Below are 23,260 nucleotides of genomic sequence, written 5' to 3' on the forward strand. Positions count from 1 at the left end.
AGAGAGACACAGAGAGAGAGACACACACACACAGAGACAGAAAGACATAGAGAGACAGAGACAGAGAGAGACACATATAGAGAGAGACAGAAAGACACACAGAGAGAGACAGAGACAGAAAGAGACACATACAGAAAGAGAAAGACAGAGACATAGAGGGACAGAGACAAAGACACATACAGAGAAAGACAGAAAGACACACACACACGCACACACACACATACACACACACAGAGACAGAGACAGACAGGGACAGAGAGAGACAGAAAGATAGAGACAGAGAGACAGAGACAGAAAAACACAGAGACAGAGACACACAGAGATACATACAGAGAGACAGAAAGAGAGAGACAGCAACAGAGACAGAGACCAGGGAAGGATGATGGCCATGTTCCCTAATGACTAACTCTGTCCAGGAGCAGTGAGGTGGCAGTCAGTCATTCACTTACTTATGAAAGATCTACTTTCAGCACCACAGACCTCACCCTCCTGGGCAGATCCCAACCATGCAGTCACCTAGTGCCATCCAGCCCAGAGCACAGAACTGTCCTGCCCCCTTGCATAGTTTTGCTCCTCTTTGTTGGGCCACTTTCTTGTCCATGTTTCACACCTGGCCAAGTCCTGCCAAGGACAGTAACCTCTTCATGGGGCTTCTGGCTAGCATGTGAGCAGTCAGTGTGTCTGTCTGCTCACAAGTGTTTCTCAAGCCCAACACAGTGCCATAGACACACCAGCTCCCTGTGTGTAATTTCAACAGTGTGGGAGAAGTCCCGTAAAGACAAAGCAGACTCTTCTACCACTCAGCTGCTCTTGCCTGGCATGGTAACTTGTAAGGGCTTAGTGACTGAGTGCTCTGGAACGCACCAGGAGTGTGGAGATGTCTGTCTCTCTAGTCTCCTGTGTAAGAGTGTGAACAGCCACAGTGGGGCTATGTGAGCCCTTGCAGGGTGGTTTAGCTTGCCCATGGGTGGGCATGGATCTGTTAGGTGGTTGTGGTTCTCATGGGTCTGCTGCCCTAGTTAGCTAGAACTGAGGCTCTGGGCAGGAGAAGCGTGGGATTTTTGACTGAGTTCACTCCAAGTGTCGCCTGGTGGACCTGCAGGGCTCTGCCCAAGCATGGGAAATTCTCTCTCAGTATGAAGTTCCACAGGGACAGGGCTCTTGAGTGGACCTGGAATCCAGTGGTCTCCATTCAGGGCTCCCAGATGCCGCTGGGGGGCCACGGACGAACAGAGACATGAGAGGAAAAGAGAGGCTCTGACAGCACCCCACAGGAAAGAGACCCTTGATTGCTGTACTCGCTTGGCAGAGTCAACTAGCTTGGTTGAATTGGTGGTCCTCTTGGCTGGAACGCAGAGTTCTCCACGGCTCAATAGTTGAGACCTTCTCCATGGTTCCCCACGGTGGGCCCCAAAGACACGAGGAAGTCCATGGTTTTGAAAAGGTTTAATGTCATGGTAGAAGGTAGATGAATAAATAGGAAGGGAGGAGGGTCTAAGAAGGAATGCTTAATTGGCTATGCCCTCTGGCCTTTAGGTATCTCATTAATATGGAAATCTCTTGAGGATGAAGCCTGTAGTCACACCCTCTACCTGTGTTAGGTGACACAAATCTCTTTGCGAGGGGCTGCATTGCCCTATGTGACTGAAAAGCATGAACCAATGGAGGTCTTAGACCGGGTGTCAGGACCTTGGGGTCTGGAAGTGAGGCAGAACACCTGCCATTTTCCCACTAGGGTCCGGGGTTCAAGGCCTGCACTTGACCAGGAACCAAGCTATCCTTTCACGGCCCCACAACTCCCCCTGTTTTCTTTTTTAAAAGGAGGGGCATCACTGGAGTGACTGTATCATTTGTAGCGAAAATTTTGGATGAGGAAGTCAAAAGAAAACACTACGCAGGCTGCAGGCGTTAGCATAATTAAGTCACAGGGTAAGGAGAGTCAAAGGTGGGGGTTGGGAAGGCAAGGTATTGAGCCAATTAATTACAGGTTATATAGTTTGAGGGTAATAACATCTGATTAATCTAGATAGACATTATGTTTTCCTTACTAACATGTACATTTTTAGCTATTTGACTTTGGCAAGAGAGTTCGTCTGTAGCTGGAAGGTCTAGATCTGTCTTCTGTAGGACTCAGTGAGTGTCTCTGGGTCTCAGTGAGTGTCTCTGGAGTCTTCAGTCAGATGAGGTGGCTGGAAGAAGGCAGCTTGATGTCCCAGGCAGGTTCCAGGAGAAGGCATTGTCTCTGTTGTATTTGTGGGAGCACCTATAGGATAATCACAACAGAGAAGCTGCATCCCAGCAGGGGGATGTCTGTAAAGGGTGGGTAGCAAGCATTAGGCTACTTGGGAGCAAGAACAGTCTGTCATTACGATCCTAGAAAGCCAAGGGTGTTTGAGGAAATTTAGTCCTGGAAGGCACCTTTGAGTCTGTTTGGATGGCTGAGGAAGAAAACATCATGTTAATTATGTATCTAGGATAGGCAGCAACAATTTGTCTGTAAAAAAAAAAAAAAAAAAAAAAAAAAAAAAAACTGGTTGTTAATTAAGGATTGAAAAATAGTGATCACCATAGTTGATTTGACCTGTGGAAGTAGATTAGATGACGTTTGAACCTTAAAGAAATCTCAAAAAGGTTGAAAAAATTTTTGGACATATATCATGAATGTTAGGGAGAAAAGGAAACATTTAAATAAAAAGCAAGAAAATTTTTGATTGAAAAGAAGAACATTGTTGTAGGTATTCCTTTTAGAGAGAAATAGCATTAAAAACTTGGGTTAAGTGTCTCAGGTATGTTTCTCTGTTGTCTTTGGTGGGTTTAGAAGCAGTGGGGGAGGGGCCTGCTCTGCAATGTGGTGGCTGGGTGCTCTAGTAGAGTATTCCCTCTTTATTTTTCTTAGAAATCCTAAATGTAGAGAAGGAGAAAAAAAGGCCAGCCTTGAAGAAAAACTTAAAGGAAGAAACGTAGAGGCTTGATAGGAGAGTCAGAGCTAGAAGGAGTGAAAGGCTGTGTAAAAGACAGCCACGGGCAAGACACGTGGAAGCTGGCTTGGAGCCAGCAGCTCCTGGGAGAAACGAAAGGAGTCCCTCACCCCAGGGGAAAAGTCTTAGAACAAGGATCACGGCAGGCGCTATTAGTTGTGAAGGAGCTCTGTGGGGTGGGGGATGGGTAGAGTGGAGGCTAGGGAGTCGCCACCATCTTGCCTTTGAGCTGGAGAACACGTGGAGGAGAGGGAGAGACAGAGAGAAAGAGAGAGGAAGAGAGAGAGAGAGGAGAGAGAGAGGGAGAGGCCTATGTCTTTTGAACTAGGCCTGATGTTACTCACTGTCCTTGAGTTCTGTGGAGAGGTTCTTCGTGGGTGCCAGAGGGGGGTACTCTTGGAGCTGGCGGTGCCCACATCCTCCACTATCTTGAGGTGGTTAGCTCGAGTGTGGTTGCAGGAGTGGATCCTGTTGGGCGGTGTTGTGGGTCCCGCATGTCTTCTGCCCCGGGTGGCTCAGGGAGGTGCAGCTCTGGGGAACAGAAGTGTGGGATTTTTGACTGAGTTCACTCCACACGGCACAGGCGTGAGGAGATCTCACTCAGTCTGAAGTTCCTCGGAAGGTAGGGCTCTTGAGTAGACCTGGAGGTCAGTGGTCTTCATTCTTGGGCTCCCAGACACCACTGAGAGCCACAGAAGAACAGAGACTAGGGGCGTACAAGGTTGGCCCATAGCCAAGAGAAACGAGGATGAGGGAAGCCCCGACAGTGCCCTGTGGGTAGCACTTGCTTGGCTGTCTTGCTGGCTTGCTTGAATCAGTGGTCCCTGTGGCTGGAACACAGAGAAGTCCTCCACAGGAGATTAGACGATGGCTCCATAGTTGAGACTTTCTCCCGGTTCCCCACGGTGGGCCCCAAAGACACGAGGAAGTCCATGGTTTTTTGAAAAGGTTTAATGTCATGGTGGAAGGTAGATGAATCTGGTTGTACCCCCCAACGCCCCCCCCATAGGTCAGAGTAGGCCTGACTTAAGTAGGAAGGGAGGAGGGTCTAAGAAGGAATGCTTAATTGGCTATGTCCTCTGGCCTTCAGGTATCTCATTAATATGCAGATCTCTTGAGGCTGAAGCCTGTAGTTATGCCCTCTACCTGTGTTAGGTGACACAAACCTCTTTGGGAGGGGCTGCATTGCCCTATGTGACTGAAAAGCATGGACCAATGGAGGTCTTAGACCGGGTGTCAGGACCTTGGGGTCTGGAAGTGAGACAGAACACCTGTCGTTGTCCCATTAGGGTCCAGGGTTCAAGGCCTGCACTCAACTAGGAACCAAGCTATCCTTTCATGGCCCCACAAGCCCTAGTCCTGACAAGGTGTTTGAAAGCCAGAGGGTATAAACTCAGGTTGTACTTGGTCTTAAAATCTTTCATTGGTTTGTAAGCCAGACTAGGAACAGGTGTTGAGGACAGAGCCCCCTAGGGGACAAGGAGCAGAATGCAGGTCATGTGTGCCTGTGCCTGTGCCTGTGCCTGTGCCTGTACCTGTGCCTGTGCCTGTGCCTGTGCCTGTGCCTGTGCCTGTGCCTGTGCCTGTGCCTGTGCCTGTGCCTGTGCCATGTAATGGCAGCAAAGGCCCATTTTGTGGAAATTTAGGGCAAGGTTTCCAACTGACTGCCCTGTTCGTGACAGTGGATAGAGGATACATATCACTGTTCTATCTGTGCCTTATTGGACTTTTTGTTGTTTTTATAGACAATATCACTATTTGGCTTAGGCTGGCCTTATGAACCTCTTGACTCAGCTTCCAGGCGATAGTACACTTCTGGAAGCCCAGCTGCTCCACTGCCTAGCACAGAGCACATCACTTGCAGAGCATTACAATTTTCAGATGGGGTTGGCACAAAGAAGACATACGGGCTTGGAGGAGAGCAGAGGGAAGCAAGAAGGAGAAAGCTGAGATGCCATAGGCCATAGCCTAAGACTTCTACAACAACCCAAGTTCCTAAGTTCCCAAAGCTGCGTCCCAGACTGATCCTTAAATAAAACCTCCAGGCTCATGGGATAAAGACATTTACCTTTAAGCCTTACAAGTTCGAGTCCCAAGGTCACATGGCGGAAGGAGTGACTAGTGGAAGTTGTCTTTTGATTTCTACACACATGCACGCATGTGTGCACACACATATCACTTACATAAATAAATTAAAATGAATGTAAAAAAAAGAATTCTAGTCTCTAAGACGGTTAAGGCACTGAACATCACAGCAGGGCATGAGACTTACTTGTGCCTTATTTTCAGGCTTGTCTCTGAGAAGCCAACTGTAAACTTTCTTTGCCATTTTAAATTTTATATTTTATATGTATGAGTACCGCCTACATGGTTGTCTGTGCAGTTTTTACATGCACGGTTTCCAAAGAAGCCAAAAGAGGGCATCAGATCCCCAGATATTGAAATTTTTAAGGGTAATAAGTCACCCTGTGGGTGCTGGAAACTGAACCCAGGTCCTCTGGGAGAATAGGTAGTGTTCTTAAGCACAGCACCAAGTCTCTAGCCTCCACTGTCAGTTTTAAATACAGACTATCCCCCAACAAAAACCATCGCCACCATCCTCTGTGCAAGTATCAAAGTCGGCAAAGAAAGCAGGCTGGTTGGAAGGTGAAGACATTTAGGCCAAGAGGAACATGTTTGACCCAGCCTTGGAGGTCACCCAGAGCAGGTGTGTGTGCGTGTGTGTGTGTGTGTGTGTGTGTGTGTGTGTGTGTACCATAGCCCTTAGACTGCCAGCCAAAGAATGTTTTATTTCAACATGTCAATGTTCTAAGCTTAAGGATTGAGGAGGAAATATAAGGAAGTAGTACAGAATCTCAAAAAAAAAAAAAAGCGGGATCTGGAGGCAAGTGAACAGGTAAGCAGGTCTCTCCACTGAATGTTCTGGTTAGATGTTTTCAGACACTCTCCAAGTGAAGGACAGCCAGGATAATTTTAGCAGCCTAGGAGTGGAGAGCCTGCAACTGTTCACTCCACTCTCAAAGGCTTCAAAGTTTCATTTTTAAGAGCCATTCATCCTGAGGTTCAGCAAGTGGCCTTGAGGGCACAACCTCCTGTTCTGAGGAGGGAACAGACTGCCAGCAGCCGCGTCTATCTCCCGAGCCTCTCTGCCTTTAGATGTGCTGGGCTCACTAACTACTATAGCTTCCTGTAATTGGGGCTTTTGCAGCCACTGTTGCTCTGATTAGTTTTTAATTCACTTTTTTTTTTTTTGTAGCTGACAAGGGTGTGTTTCATTCTGAGTCCTGTACTAGCCACCAGGCTCTGGAATGAATGAGACCACTTCCAATCATTCTCCACAGAACTCTCACCAAAGCAGGGAGAGGAAACGGGTGGCTTTTCTTCATGAGAAAGTTCTTCTTTTTTACTATGAGTGTGAACCCTGGTATGAGATGACCACTGGGTATGGCCCATCCTCTGGGACAGTCTCAGACAGACTTACAATGTCCTGCTCCCAGATGCCAGCCCTTGGTCTTGATTCTCTATAATCCACAAATAAGACAAATGGAGTTTGTTTTGTCATATCAGTTCCTACATTATCTTTCTAGACTAGTAGTTAAACTCCAAGAGAACTTTGATCCCAGGAAATGCTTCAAGGTAACCCAGAGAAGAGAGAGGCCAACCAACAGAGTCCCACTCTGAGCCCCCAGCTCTGTTCTGATTTATTCTCTCATGTGTTTTTGTCAGAAAGATAAAGGACAGTCCAACAGGTGTGTGTTGCCTACCACAGAGACACTCACACATACATGTTCATTCCTGCTAATATTCACAATAACTAGGATGTAGAGCCAGCAGTTAGATGCATAAAGAAAATGTGGTACATAACACAATGTGGGACTTTATGCAGCCATAAAGAAAAATAAAATGTTTGCAAGAAAATGCATGGAACTGGGTATCTCTGCATTAAATGAAATAAGCCAGAATCAGGCAAGCTCTGCACATTTTCTCATGTGGAAACTTATATATATGTCAAGATTATATATGTGTGTATGTGTGTGCTCCTGTATGTGTATTGTGTCGATCATGAAACCATAAAAGTGGGATCACGAGAGGGCAAGATGAGTTCTTAAAGAACTAGAGTGAAAGAAGGTAATGGATACATAAAATAAAAAAGGCAGAGAGGGGGAACTGTCTGGGAGAAGGATGAGAAACAGCCGGAAGGGGCCAAGGGAGGACAGCAGAAAGGGGGTATATGAGAACAAAGGATAATGATAATGTGAATGAAGAAACTTCTGACAATGTATGAACCCTGAGGTTGCAGTGCTAAGCAAAATACCAAGTAACTCCATATGGACCTCTAGTGTAAAGTTTACAGATGTGCAAGGTAGCACACTAGCTGTCAACAGTAGAACTTACTGTGTAATGGGCACAGAATTTCTGTCTGAAGATCTCAGAGGTAGATGGTGATGTTGGCTGCACATTACAAATAGGGTGGATGCCTCTGAACAATGCTCTCAACAGTGATTCACTGAGGAGGGCAGTGGATGCTCAGAAGGGAGAGGCGCTTGCCTCCAAGCCTGACAGTGTGAGCTCAGTCCCAGAACCACATCATAGAAGTAGCAGACTGACTCCTGAACATTGTCTTCTGGCCCCACAAACACACACACACACACACACACACACACACAGAGAGAGAGAGAGAGAGAGAGAGAGAGAGAGAGAGAGACATACACACAAACAAACACACAAACAAACCTTAGTTTAAAAAAAATGGTTGACCGGGGCTGGAGAGATGGCTCAGTGGTTAAGAGCACTGACTGCACTTCCAGAGGTCCTGAGTTCAAATCCCAGCAACCACATGGTGGCTCACAACCATCTGTAATGAGATCTGATGCCCTCTTCTGGTGCATCTGAAGACAGCTACAGTATATTCATATGTAATAAATAAATAAATAAATAAATAAATAAATCTTTAAAAAAAAATGGTTGATGGGACTGGAGAGATGGCTCAGTGGTTATGAGCACTGGCTCTTCTTACAGAGGTCCTGAGTTCAATTCCCAGCAACCACATGGTGGCTCACAACCATCTGTAATAGGATCTGATGCCCTCCTCTGGTGTGTCTGAGGAGAACCACAATGTACTCACATATATAAAATAAATAAATCTTTGAAAAAATGATTGATGGGTGTTAAGTAGTTGACTCAGTCAGAAAAGTCCCTGCCATGCAAGCACAAGGTCCTGAGTTCAAATCCCCAGAATCCAATAATTGTATATGCTGGTAATCCTTTGGGTGAAGGGGTGACGATCTTTGAAGCTCATTGGCAAACCATCCTAGCTGAATTGATGAGCTTCAGGGTCAATGAGACCCTGATTCAAAAATTAAAGCTGTTAGAGCAATCGAGGAAAAAACACAGGCTTCCATATGTAGGAACATACAAGTGTATATTTGCCTGCACATACATGTACATACCGCATGCATATACAAAACTACACATGAAAAAAAATTGCATGGTAACTTTTATCTTCCTATATATCTTACCACAGTAAAATAAAGGGGATTTATGGTTTGCAGAACATCGAAAAGAATCATAGACAGGGTTATAGACAATGCCTCAGACATAGAAGGGCCTTGTCTACACTTTGATGACCTCAAAGTAGCCACAGTACACTTGTTCCAATACAGCATGCTCTACCAAATAGGCATCTGGGACTCAGCACACAACAGTGTCAACTCCTGCGGCAGATGAGGCAAGCCTTCAGGTCCCGCCACTGCCATTTGGTCAGTGTCTCCTGCCCACTACTGACATATGATTCTGTTGCAGATTTCAAACCTGATGAAGGCCAATGAACGTGCACGGGCCAATATGCAGACTACCGATGAGGATGAGGACCTCAAGAAAATTAAGAAGGTCTGTACTACCCTTGGCTGCCAGTGTCCACTTGCCATCCCACTGTCCATTGACATGCCACTCACTCAGTCGCTCCATTCCAGAGATAGGAACAACAGTCACTTCGAGAGAGGGTGATCTAGCCTGGTGTATAGAAACAAAGGCGATGAAGGAGGGGATAGGCCCCGGACCAAGGTCTAGGAAGTCTTCTTTAAGAATTTTCCTCTAAGGGCCATACAACCTCACCAAACCCCCAGGAACCTTCCCATAGTTGCTTACTTGCTTGTTACACACACACACACACACACACACATCACAACTGCCCACTCCCCAGTAGGACTCAGCAGGAAGTTTGCCTTCATGAGTTCCCACAGTCAGCCACTCCCAAAGGATATTCTCATAAAGTGTCAGGGACCTGCCCAGTAGCGACGGTAGTAACAGTATCATGGGCCACCCCATAGTGCCACAGTGCAGAGAAGGAACCTGGCTATATTTTCATCTGGTCAGACTGAAGACAAGGGTGATGGTTTACCTTAAGGACAGCAAATGAGACAAGAGGAAACTTTGTCTAGTTTTCAGGAAGAGCCCCGTGTCATACAGACCAGAAACTCCAAATATATCCCACGGGCTAAGTCCAGCCCTCTTGACGTGTATGGTGCATGTATATTTTCCCCTTTATATTTTGCTGCTAGTACCTTAAGAACTAAACACTCCATGCAGAAATCTGGATATCTAGCTTCTCAAAAATAGAAATTGTAGCATTCATTAGCCACTTTCTACATGCCAGATGCTATTCTGGGAGCTTGATGCAGATTAAGTGGATCCTGAGGAGAAAGCCTCTGAGATTCCATTATCCACATTCTCATACCTGGGGACTCTGAGGCACAGAGAGGCCAGGTAACCTGTCAAAGCTGACATAACTAGATATGTGCAGGAAGATATTCAAACCCTGGCACAAGTTCCCCCAGCCCATGCCCTCAGCTACATGAACATGTGCCCTCCTGGAGAAGCAGAAGGTCTAACAGCCTGAGGCACCTCTGGTATAAGGGTAGCAATGTCAGCCCCAGGCGGGATAGGCTGCCCTCTCTCATTCCCAAGGCAGCCACGTGTGTATGTGGAAACTTTCGGATTCACACAGGTAAACATGGAGTTTTGACACCAGGCCTCACCGAGGTAGGGATAGCTGGTTCTGCTTGGCCCCTAAACATTCAGGCCCATCCTTCAACTTAGGGTAGTTCTTTCTGCTTACAGCATTTGATAAGGGCTGGGTGAAATCCACCCCCAGTGTCTCTTGGGGCATTTAAAGCCCTCTCTTTTCCACAAAGGCCTCCCTGTCCTTAGAGGCAAATCTCTGCTACAGCCTCATTTGCTGTCCATGGCCAGGGCCTTTCAATAAAGATTCCTATCTGGCCCCAGTCTCTGTCTTCCTCCCTGTGCAGGTCATGAGCTTGAGCACATCCAAGCAGCCCCAAAAGATAACCCTGGTTTAGAACCCTGTGCAGCTGAGGACTGTGTGTGTGTGTATGTGTGTGTGTGTGTGTGTTTGTATGAGTTATGTCTGGATATATGTATGTTTTCTATGTCTATGTGTATATGACATGCATCTGTACATATATGTCTGTGTGTGATATGTGGCTGTGTGTATAAATGTGTATGTACATATCTGAATGTGTCTTGTGTGCTTCTGTGTGAATGTGTGTTGTATGTGTAGTGTGTATGTTTATGTGTGTCTGTGTTCTCTGAATGTGTTTCTGTGTGTGTCCATGCACATGCATGAGTGAAGACCCTTTTCCAAGTTCCTGCCCCTCGTTAGAGACCACTTCTCTCGGCCAACCCCAAGGCCACCGAACAAGCGTCCCACTCACTTTCCCGCTGAGTTGGGAGAGGCGTTAGCCTGGTGCTAGGACTCAGAAACCACTGAAGAGCCGGAGATGAGCAAATCTGCCTTGTTCTGTCCAATTTGATAATTACCTTCTGCAGACAAGCTTTAATTGAAACCCCTGGGCTCTCAGAAGAGTCATTAGACAAGACGCAATCATGGCAGGCACAGCCTAACAACCCTTCTCAAGCTAGCTCTGTGTGGAGACTTGAGGCCCACTTCTCCTCCTTTCTCCCTTCTAGAGCAATCGGGGAACTTGTTAAAATGCAGCAGGCTGGACCAGGCCTTAGAACTCACGTTTCTGACTAGCTTTCTAGTCCATACTTGGATGCTCCTGATCTCTATTTCACAGATGGGAACATTGTCTGAGGGCTCACGGAGCATGCTCAGCATCACACAGGCAGCAGAGCCAGCCCTGCGCTGCGTATCAGCTCTTCTCCCTATACTGCCAGCAGCGAGGAAAACCAACCCCGGTCCCTGCCCCTGGTGTGTTCACAGCTTTTAAGAACAAGAGTGACTAATACTAACATAAACCTCTCACACTCTGCTTTACCAGGTCCAGAGCTTTCTTCGGGGATGGCTGTGCCGGCGAAAGTGGAAGAACATCATCCAGGACTACGTCCGGTCTCCCCACGCTGACAGCATGCGCAAGAGGAACCAGGTTGTGTTCAGCATGCTGGAGGCCGAGGCTGAATACGTGCAGCAACTACACGTCCTTGTCAACACTTTCCTGCGCCCACTGCGCATGGTCGCCAGCTCTAAGAAACCCCCTATAACACATGACGACCTCAGCAGTATCTTTCTGAACAGGTAAGCAGGAGCGACAACAAGGGTGGGAAGCATTGGTTGCTGAAGGGAATAATTCAAGGTCATAAGACCAAACAGTTTCAGAGTCTGAGATGGGAGTATAAACTAAGGCATACATAGTCTAAATCTAAAGCATTTTGGCCATGGTAAAAGAGTTAACAATGACTGTTTGACTGCAAAAATTTATATAGGTTGTTACTGATACATGTGGGCAAAGGCCGTGGATCTGTCCAAACATTCTATAACACACAGGAACTACTCTACCCAAAGACCAATACCACCACTATTGAGAAACTGAACTTTCAATATTTAGCAGTTACGAATTGTCTTCATGTCTTTCATGATGCTATAACAAAATACCTGAAACTGAGTAGTTTACTTTTTAAAAATGGTTGGAAATACAGCACAGATGAAGAACACTTGCCTGGAATATGGGAGACCCTCAGTTTTGTTCATAGAACTGAAGGAAAAAAGGAAAGGAAAAGAAAGACAGCTTATTTGCACTCATGTTTTTTGGAAGTTTAAGAGCTTAGCAGCAACCTTGACTTCTGAGAGATTCTTGTAATAAGGGCCTCACTGGACAGAAGCATTCGGAAAAGAGGCATCATGGGGTGAATAAGGAAAGACAAGCAGTACTCCTTTCCTGTGTTCCATGCTCCTTGTGAGCATAAATCACAGTACAGGGCTCCAAATATCCCCCCAATCTGAAGTCTGTTTCACTATGTGAGCCCCACCGCCTCCTACTGTAAGTGCCTTGGGGACAGGTTCTCCAACCATGGGGAATGGAAGGGTTCTGGGCAGCACATGTGAAGAACGAAGCTGCCTGCTGGTTTACTGGAGAGCATCTCTGCACAGGGTTCTGCCCAGCTACCTTGCTTGCGAGAGGTAGTGGACAGCCACATTAGAAACCTGATGTCAATTTAGTGATTTAATGTACTGATGCCCAGTAAAAGGGTCCTGGAGAAGAAAGAGCCCTCTCTCCTCCAGGTAGGCAGTGTCATGAAGAGTGTTAATTGCATGCTTGTCATATCTCGGAAAGATTCTTCACCTATGCAGCATCAGCAGGCCCTGAGAGGCCAGCATGGTCTGCTTACAGACTTGAACGGTTTCCTTTTAATAAAATCCATGTCTGGCACTGAGAGCTGGAAGCCACAGTTGTGCTCAGGGGCTCCTCAGCCTGGTGACAGGGGATGTCTGTATCCTGCTGCTCACTCTGATGATTGACAGTGTCTGCCTGCAGCCTTGGTTTGGGCCAATGAGGAACTCCGTGGAAGGAAATGCCATAATCCATTTATCATGTCTGAATGATCTAGGGAGTAGACAAGGATGGGCACCTAAGCCACTATAACTAGCATTGTAGACAGGCCTACTTCTGCTCTGCTCTGGCCCCACTCTGACCTCTTTGGCCTGGCCTTGGTCATGCCCCTTCCTGGTCACTAAAGAAGGAAGCAGGTAAGTAGGTCTCAAATGAACTACTGCCCTCTTCTCATTGGTTCCTTTGGATGTTCTGTCCCTCACCAGCCCCCAGACCTCTTGGTAGCTATTAGCCAATATTCCCTTCTGTATACTCCTAGAGTGCCTCTCTGTAGTAGCCCTCACTACATTTAAACAGCAATTTCTTTTATGTATGTGCCAGTGTGTGTATATGTGTACATGTGAGGCCAAAAGTCAACACTAGGCATCTCCTTCAATTTAGTTTTTTTCCCCCTTATTTCTGGAACAAGATCTCAGTACACCTGGATCTCACCAATTTGGCTATACTCATTGACCAGCAAGTCTCAATGAGCCTCTTGTCTACTTTCCTAGAGCTGGCATTGCTGACTTATGCCACCCTGCCAGGTTCCACCTGGGTGCTGGAGCTCCAAATGCAGATTCTTAGACTTGTGAAGCAAGTGCTTGACCCATTGAGCCACCTCACAAACCCAAACATTGATATCTTTAGTGTCTAGATCTTTTCAGAGGGTGAAGACAAGACTGTAAGCTACACACTGATTAATTCCTGGGATACCGCCTATACATGGGCCAGCAAAACTTATCTGGAAAGGGACACATATGACTATTTTTATTTTATAGTGGGAGGCAGGAGAAGGAACAGAAGGGAAGTGGAAGGACAAACCTGAACAAAGTACAATGATATATAAAATGCCATTGCTTTATTCACTAAAAAATTCATTAAAAATCAATATTTTAGAGTTTGTGGAGCCTATATTCTCCATGGCAACTAAGCAATAAGAGAGACACAAATACATGGCGTGGCTCTATTCCAATTAATCTTATTTATACACACTAAAATGTGAACGTCACATGTCACAAAATATCTATTTGAGGGTTCCTCCCCCAACCATTTACAGTGTAAAAAAAATTCAAATGTGGTAGCACATACCTATAATGCCAGCACCGAAGAGGCAAAGGCCATCTGGAGTACATAGCAGGCTCCCGGGCATCCTTAAGTACATCGTGAGAATCTGCCTTAAAACAGTGAAAGTCATCCAAGATGGGGTGTGTCATGTGTGCCCCACAGGCCACAGCTGATAACCTCTGATGCAGAGTGCAGTGAGGAGGGTACCCACCAGAACCCAACATCTGTCTTTATCATTGCTAGAATTGGATCTGGAGTGACCAGCATCTGGTCTGGTACCTGGCTGTGTGTTGGTGGAGCTCAGTACAGGGCTCACAGCTGTCCTTAAAGAGTCATGGCAAACTTAGCATTTTAAAAGAATCAATCATTTTTACTTAAACCAACAGAACTGAAAGAAATCAATCATTTTTACCTACACTGACAGAACTGAATAAGATGGAGAGCCTTCCGATTATTCTTATCAAAAGTCGATTTAAAAAAAAAAAAGCATACTTGGGGCTGGAGAGATGACTTGGTCATTAAGAGCACTTGCTTGCTCTTGCAGAGGACCCACACTGAGTTCCCAGCATCCACATGTGTCTCACAACCATAGCTCCAGTTCCAGGCATCCAATGCCCTCTTCTGACCTCCATGGGCACCAGACATGCATGTTGTGAGCATACATACATGCAAGCAAAACATCCATACACCTAAAATAAAATTAATAAATATGAAGTAGTTTTAAGGTATATTTGCATGTACAATAACACTACACTCTTTCCCCTCCTATTTCCTCTTCTCTCCTACTCCCATCCAAAAATGTCAGTATGTACTAAGAGAACGGCCTATGCAAAAACTCTGAGGCAGGAAAAAACTTGAGTACAGTGGACAGAAATAAAGGCAGAGTGGCTGAAGCAAAATGAGAAAGACTATAAGTCAGACTAGAGGGTATAGGGCAAGCTAAAGCCACTCTAAATCAGCTCAGATGTTCAAGCTACATTAAGAGAGAGGGTAAGCTGAGGGTGAGTGTGGAAGCAGGGGACCCCTGAGGAACCCACTAACAGTAGTCTAGGCAGAGATGATAGAGAGGCAGGTGTCACTGAGATCAGAGCACAGAATCCACAACGTGATGGATAGGTGGAGTGACTGAGAGGCTGGCCAGCTCAAGCTGCCATTCAATGAGAAGAGAAGCAGATGGTGGAGGAGTAGCTGTGCTGGATAAATCAGAGGCCACCATCGCTGGAACCTGGTAGTGAGTCCAAAGTCTAGGAAGTTTTTAATCCAAGTGGGGGTAGCTTTTCCTACTGTCTACAGAGTAACTTTAAATTATGAGAAAATGGTCCTGCTCAAAATAGAACCAACAACACGATTATGTAGAAATCAACAGAGGCCCCAAATGATCAAGACATAAAGCTTTCTTATGTCTTTTTTAAAGACTTGGAAAAGACACAAGTGGGACTTGGGGAAATGGCTCAATTGGTATTTGGATCTGAGTTCCATCCCAGAAACCATGTGAAAAAACTGAGATAGTGTGTGCCTGTGATCTCAGCACTGAGGTTGCAGAGACCAGAGGATCCCTGGGGTTCATTGGCCAGCCAGACTAGCTTACTTGGTGAACTTCAGGCCAGCGAGAGACCCTGTCTCAACATAAGGTTGACAGTGTTCCAGAGGAATGCACCAAAGGCTGGCCTCTGGCTTCACATGGCTATACATACACACACACACACACACACATACACACATACACACATACACACACAGAGAGACAGAGAGAGAGGGGGGAGGTACCTATATCCAGATTAGAAAAAGTCCATGTCAAAAATGTCCTTTCACCAAAATTACTCTCCCAATTTAATGCAATTCTACTCAAAGTTCAGCCTAGCAAAATGATTTTAAAATTCACTTAAACAATGGAATACACATTCCATATCTGCAATTAAAACATGTTATAAAGAAGATGGGAAGATGGTCGATTGGGTATTTAGTTGCTGGGGTGTTGCAGTGGTCTGCCTATAGTCCCCCAAGCAAGCTAGCTAGCTAAGCAAGTTGAATGAGCAAATGTTGAGTTCAGTGAGAGACCCTGCCACAATAAATATAGCAGAGAGCAACTGAGGAAGACATCCGACATCAACTTCTTGTCTTCACTCCCATGGAAGTATGTGTACATACTTGCACATACCACATACACACAAAGGTGGGTGGAGTGGGGTGGGTAGATGGATGGCTAGCTGGATGGCTATATGGGTGGATAGATAGATAGATAGATAGATAGATAGATAGATGATAGGTAGGTAGATGATAGATGATAGGTAGATAGGTAGGTAAATAAATATATGATAGACATGTAGATAGGTGATAGATAGATAGATAATAGATAAATAGGTAGGTAGATAGGTAAGTAGATAGATAGTAGGTAGATAGATAGATAAATAGGTAGGTAGATAGATAATAGATAGATAGATAGATAGATAGATAGATAGATAGATAGACAGATGATAGGTAGACAGACAGACAGACAAGCAGATAGAGCAAAGGTGCATCATAACATGATGGAACCACCTAAGACCAGAATCAGCCGGCATGTGATCAAATCAAAAAGAAGGTTCAGGCTCAGACTGAAGAATGTTTGTGAATTTAGTAAAAACCACAGGCATTCTAATTTGAATTGGACACTTGGCATGCCAATCAAAGAGGAAGGTCGAATCCATAGCCTTTCTTCTATTACAGCAAAGCAAGCTTTGGTTAAGTATTTCACATAAACTAAAGTACAGGTAAATATGGATGCTGTGTAGGGATTGGAAGGACCTGGTGTCCAAGGTTGAAGCAGAAAGAAAACAGAGATCCTCTCATAGTAAAATGAAAAGATCACATCACCAACCTTGTTAAATCTGAAGTGAATGAAGAGGCTCACACATGCCAGACCTATGTTTGAGGGAATTGTTTCAAGTTCTTGAGAGAAAAGAGTAAAAAGGCAACATGAGGTAGTTTGAAAAATAGAGTCAAAAGACAGATATCCATGGAAAATGTTCAACCAACCCATTTATCTTGTGTGCCTGCATGTAAGTGTGGGCATATGCATGTGCGGGTCAGAGAAAAACTCTGGCTGGCTGACTGGCTCTCCTCCCCTTCCACCTTGTTTGAAACAACGTCTCTTTGCTGTTTACTGCCATGGATACCTGTCTCTACTTCCCATCCCCCCCCCAAGATTTCCAGTTACAGGTGTATGCTACCACATCCATACTGAACAGATGTGACTTTTCACATGGTGAGGCTTGTGTCTGTCCTTCATGGAGTATACCCATCAACCAACACAGGCTCAGTTTATGTCTCCACCACATTTTGGTAATTCTTGTGGAATTTCGCATTTTTGCTGTGTTATAATGATCTGTGACATGTGACTTTGATGGTATGATTTAATTCTTTGGGATGTCATGAATCTTAGGTGATCCATTTGAAGCCAGGCATGGTAGCACACAGCTTTAATCCCAACACTCAGGAGGCAGAGGCTGGTGGATGTCTGTGAGTCTGAAGCCAACTGGTCTGCAGAGCATGTCCCAGGACAGCCAGGGCTATGGAGAAACCCTGTCATGGGGTGGAGGGCAGGGAGAGAATGATCCACTTGATACGATGCACGCCGTGTATGTTCTGGAGGCTCCACCAGTTAGCCATTACTGTATCTTGCTTGCTGTCCTCTGGCCTGCTGATCTCCAGAGATAATACTGAAATTGGAACAATAACTCTACAGTGGCCCCTGAGTGTGTGAATAAAACACATTCTCAATATCCTATTTTGAGTCAAAAGCAAAGATATGGTTCAGTGAGAAATACACGCTGTGAGCTGAATGGCCTGAGAGCCAAGCCTCCTGCAACAAGCAGCCAAGTTTTGAAGGCAAAGGAAACAGCCTTGAAGGGAATTAAAAGTGCTACTCCAGGGCTGGAGAGATGGTGTGATGTAAAGTACTCCCTCAGGCCTTGCAAAGGGCCTGAGTTTGATTCCCACATTAGGCAGCTCACAGATGGCTGTAATTCTAGTTCCAGGGAACACTATGCCTCTAGCCTCCTCAGGTGCCTGCCCTGAGGGGCACATACATACCCACACTCAGGCACATAATTAAAAATAACAAAAATAAATCTTCTATTCAAAAAAAAGGAGGCGTTGGTCCAACAAACACCAATGCTGAGAAGGCTAGCAGTCATATTCCTGTTAGAGAGACATTCTGAGTGGTCCAGAGGGAAGCCTCAAATAAACAATGGCATTGCCTGAGACTGGGACCTAATCCAGAGGGATGCACTAACTCTCTTCAACTCTGAGAAAGTAGAGAGGTGAGAAAGCTGTAGAAGCTGCAGACATCCACGGGAAGAAGTCACTCCTCCAAGGTTCAGTGCTAGGTGCTAATAGGGAAACTGGAGGAAATTGTCCAGAAGATGGATCAGAGAGAATCCATGAAGGCTGCTGTGCTTCTCCGTGTGGACCAAAGAGCCTGACAGAATAGACAAGTCTATGGAAGACTGTCACAGCTACAGAGAAGTTAATGTCTGATTTCAGAGCTTCAAAGAATAGGCTCTTCTTGTTAAGAACACAGACATGGAGGCTAAGCCAGTGATCATTTAAAATTCTGAATTATCAGAAGCCTGAATCTTCCTCACCTGTGCTCTGTGAAAGGAGCCAGGCACAGCTATATAGAACACGGAAGTCCACTGTTGAGACCTAATGCTAAGGAAAAACAAAGATTCCTTCCAAAATAGTACCAGTGATTGATTGTGCACCTGGTCATCCCAGAGCTAAAATGGAGACATTCAAAGCAAATGTTTATCTCATGCCTGCTAACATGACATCTGCTCTACAGCTGGTGCCTCAAGGAAGAATATCAACTTTCAAATCTGATTATCTAAGTAATACACTTTTGTAAGGATGCCACAGACAGGGATTCTTCTAAAGGTTCTAGTCAGAGTTCATTCAAGAGTTTCTGGAGAACGCATGCCATTGTAGATGTCAGAAGGAACATCTGTGACTCAGGGGAAAGACCAAGGCATTAATGCTAACAGGCATTTGGAAGAAGATGGTCTCTCTCACAGGTGACTTGGAGGTATCCAAGACTCCTGCAGAGAGATTCATTTTAGGTGTGCTGGAAACAACAAAGAACCAGGATCAGAAGTGGAGTCTGAAGACAAGACTGGAGGGCTGCAGTCTTGGGATATAAGCAAAGAAGCTGGTGCCTTTGGGTAGCTCCTGCCCATGGAGACCCCATGAACACTCTGATGTGACAGAGGGTTTGAAGTACTGCAGAAACTTACTGGCAGCAGCAGGGTCTGAGGTTCTAAGTTTGGAAGAAGTTTGCCTGGCCATAAAATACAGAATGGAGAACCCTTTCCCTGAAAAAGAGGAGTCAGTGGATCTGGGAAACTTCACGACTGCCTTATTTTAGGAAGTCACCACAGCTGCTCAAATCTTCAGCAGTCACCTCATTGGTCACAGTGTTCAGTGTTGCTGCAAGACTGTCACCAGCAAGACTGGCTTGCTGCGGATTCAGGCCATCATTAACATCTTTCAGAAAGGGCATGGGGATTTTTAAGTCATCATACTCAGACTGGGAAGATGGCTAAGTGGGCAAGAGCACTTGCTACATAAGAGTGGGGGCCTGAGTTCAAATCTTTAGCATTCATGTTAAAAAATTGACATAGCTGAGCATGCCTTTAACACCAGTGCTGGGAAGCAGAATCGTAAGGATGGCTGGGGCTTGCTGGCTGCCAGCCCAGTTCGAGGTTCAGTGAGAGACCTTGTCTCAAAGGGACAAGGCAGAGCGTGATGGAGCAGTGACACTTTATATTCTCCTCTGGTCTCCACACTCAATGCTGATGGGCGTTGGCACCCACAGGCGTGCTTATACCAAATACACACCATACAGACACACAGACATCATGTTACTGCACATTCAGACTAAAGAATAGTGGAGATACAGCTTTTAACAAACATTGAGAGTGAGAAAAAAATCTAATTAGCTTGTTTGCTTTGCTGTATGGTCTGGAGCCACCCCTTGTAATGTCTTGAAGCTGTTTCTACCATCCTTTCTGTGATATTTCTGGTCTGTTGCTAGTCTGTTGCTACACTGGCCTCTGCGGTATTGGGGTCACTGGTCCATGTCCTAGTGTCTGGTACATATCTTCTGGCTGCCTGGATTGGCTTCCCTGTGACTAGGTTCTGCTCTCGACTCGGATGTGTTCTCCCTCACAGCAATTTATGCTCTGAGGGGTCTTTCTGTATCAGTACCGCCTGAGCAGGGGGAAGAGGTGAGGGAGCCATGAGCAGCAGAGATGGGTAGAGCAGAGTCCATGGGCAAAGGCCCTCAGGAAGTCTGAAATGTTCTATGCATGGCAGACAGGGATGGGTAGGAAGGAGAAAACGGAGCGGGTAAGGCACGAGAGAAAGAGAATGAATGAAGGCATTAAAGGAGTAGTGGGGATCTGGGCTCTGCTAGGCTCCTACTGTATACCAGGGGATCTGGGCTCTGCTAGGCTCCTACTGTATACCAGGGGATCTGGGCTCTGCTAGGCTCCTACTGTATACCAGGCATCCAAGCAGCCTCATTGTTGCAGGAGATTCTTCATCTCAGCTTATTTTACATAGAAGGATATGGATTTCAGAGATGTTAGGTGTCCTGCTGGAGGACACACAGCTAGTAAAGAGCCTAAGTCAGATGTGAGCCTCACTCTAGGTGGGTCCCAAGCTCAGCTCTTCCCACCATCAGTGGCTGGTGTTTTGTATTCTCCAGGTCTCTCCAATACCTTGAGGCAGATATTAGTAGGGGGAAGACAGCAGAGAGGGCTTCTTCTGCACAGCTGGCTGCTGGCCACAGCAGCTTTTTTCTGCCATCTTCATGGGCTCACACCCCTACACCGAGAAGCTTGTGTGGCGGTTAATGCACTCCCACTTGATCCTAGGTGGTTAGAGCGCCTATTGAGGGCCCCGATTTAGTGTGGCACTGAAATGTTCAGAAGAGTCCTCCCCAGGGAGGTTGGAAGCCCAGGCAGGAACTTACCTGTGCTTTTTCTTTCAGTGAGACCATCATGTTCCTGCATCAGATCTTCTACCAAGGCCTGAAGGCCCGTATTGCCAGCTGGCCCACCCTGGTGCTGGGTGAGTAGCCATTCCCATGGCATCCCACGTATTCCTTTCTTGGACAGGAGACAGCTCTGTCCCTCTAGGTCATTACAGTAGGCTCTCTGTAGACCCCAGAGTCCCTACGAGGAGAAAGACAACCAGGATGTGCTCCTAGACAGGACTGAGGCCTTTATATTTGCTTATCTGCCTTCCGACAGCAACATGTCTACCCAGAAACGTGCCCACCAGGAACATCTCAAACCCCAGAAAAGTAGAAAACACTTAAAATATCACCTGTCACTCTGTCCCTCAGACAGCCACCCAAGTCATTGCGATATTCCCTTCCACATTTGCCTACACAGAGATCTGAGGGTGTGCAAGTTTTCTTTTCCCATTTCACATGACTGAAAACAGAGTGAGTAAGAGTCTGAAGCCTGTTTGTAGCAGACATTTCATTCAGTGTTTACGTCAGATGATTACATTATGCTGTTACATTTCCATTATTGTTGTTTCCTCTGCAGCGGACCTGTTTGACATCCTGCTGCCAATGCTTAACATCTACCAGGAGTTTGTCCGCAACCACCAGTACAGCCTCCAGATCCTAGCACACTGCAAGAAAAACCGCGACTTTGACAAGCTTCTCAAGCAGTATGAGGCCAAGCCCGACTGCGAGGAGCGCCCACTGGAGACCTTCCTCACCTACCCAATGTTCCAGGTGACTGCTGTTGACCTACAAGGATGCAGGCTGGGGTGGGGTTACTGAGGGCACAGCTGGCAGATCACAGCAAATCCTGGCAGGTGGAGAGCAAGCTGAGCACCCATGCACCTGTCCACTCCAGCAGTGGGGACGGTGAAGGGGTAGTTCCTGGAGACAGTCACTTTCGGGTCCCTGTTGTCCTGGCTCTCCAGGCACATCAGAAATGCAGTCTGCTTCCCTCCTCAGTCTCTCGGGTTCAACGAACCGTTCTTGACTCTCTTGCTTTCTGTCCTTCTCCTCATTGCCATGCATCACTTGTCTTCCTTGACTGTCACTCTCCCACCTTGCCCTGTCCCTCCTCGGATTCCTGTCCCTGTCTGTCTCTCCACCTGTCCCTCATCTTTCTGGCTCTGTCCTTCCATGTCCCCCACCGCTCACAGATCCCCAGGTACATCCTGACACTCCATGAGCTGCTGGCCCACACACCTAATGAGCATGTGGAGCGCAACAGCCTGGACTATGCCAAATCCAAACTAGAGGAACTGTCCAGGTGAGTGCCCAGACGGCGCAAGGGGTGGGCAGGGCAGGGCTGAGAATTGCCTCAGGAAATCATAGCCTGCTCCTTTCAAAGCTGGGTCCCCTGACTGACCTTCACAGCTTACACGCAGGCTTAGATGAAGCAGCCGGGGGTGGGGGGGCTGTCACTGGCACTGGTGGAACCTGCAGAACCCTGGCATTCAAGTACCCCTGACTCAGGAGAGGGCTTCCAGGAATTTTCAACACCTACTTCCCTTTTTACAGTGTCAGCTTGTCAAACCCGGTAGTGGTAAACCAAGTTTAGTGTTAGACACCTATAAAATTCTAGTACTCAAAAGATGAAGGCAGGAAGTTCAGAAGTTCAAAGCCAGCCTCTAGTTGGAAGACAGCCTAAGTAAGCGACTTAAAACTGTATTTTTTAAAAAAGAAGTTTTAAACAAGAACAAGGCAGGAATATAGCTTAGTTGAGAGAATGCTTGCCCAACATGCACGAGAGCAAGTTTGTGATCAGTACCCAGTACTACATAAAACCAGCTATGGTGAACCGTTAAATCCCAGCACTTATGAAATAGAGACAGGGGAATCTAAAGTTTACATTTCAAGGCTACCCTGGACTCTATGAGGCCTTATTCAAAAATCAAGCAAAAACATTGTGGTGAGCATAGCCTCACCACCAAGGATGGGGTCCCCAAGTGACTAGCTGGAATTCCCACAACCGCAAGAGGTAACAGGCAGAAAAGCTGTGACGGTTAAGGACACTCTAGTCCTCTAGTCTAGAATTCCTCACCTGCCCTGCTCTCTGTCCTACAGTCCAGAGGGGGCCTTCCTCTTTAAGAGCAGAAGCAGGAAGGGGGAGTGGCCTAGATTGGGAATGGAGGCAAAGGCAGGGCTCTTGCCTTCTCTCCTCATCCGCCATCACTGTCTGTCCCTCCTTGCCCTGTCCCTAGGCAGAGCTAGTAGAATTTCCCAATGGACTGGGTGGGAGAAAGAGAGAAGACAAGAAGTTCCAGACAAGATGTCTTTAGATACTCAAGCAGAGGACAACAGGCAGGTCTCAG

At 46.4% G+C, this 23,260-nt stretch overlaps 1 protein-coding gene across 3 annotated transcripts in view; it reads left to right on the forward strand.

Annotated features, from left to right (window-relative positions):
* The window catches only part of Rasgrf1 (Ras protein specific guanine nucleotide releasing factor 1), a 109,437-nt gene that overhangs the window by 25,388 nt on the left and 60,789 nt on the right, over positions 1–23,260 (forward strand). For all 3 annotated transcript variants that reach the window (XM_028758949.1, XM_028758951.1, XM_028758950.1), the window contains 5 exons: positions 8,781–8,867; positions 11,282–11,535; positions 20,925–21,004; positions 21,490–21,683; positions 22,106–22,215. In XM_028758949.1, the coding sequence (XP_028614782.1) occupies positions 8,781–8,867; positions 11,282–11,535; positions 20,925–21,004; positions 21,490–21,683; positions 22,106–22,215 (725 nt within the window). The remainder of the gene's footprint in view (positions 1–8,780; positions 8,868–11,281; positions 11,536–20,924; positions 21,005–21,489; positions 21,684–22,105; positions 22,216–23,260) is intronic.

Source organism: Grammomys surdaster, unplaced genomic scaffold (genome assembly GCF_004785775.1).
Source record: "Grammomys surdaster isolate TR1022 unplaced genomic scaffold, NIH_TR_1.0 126248, whole genome shotgun sequence".
NCBI lineage: Eukaryota > Metazoa > Chordata > Mammalia > Rodentia > Muridae > Grammomys > Grammomys surdaster.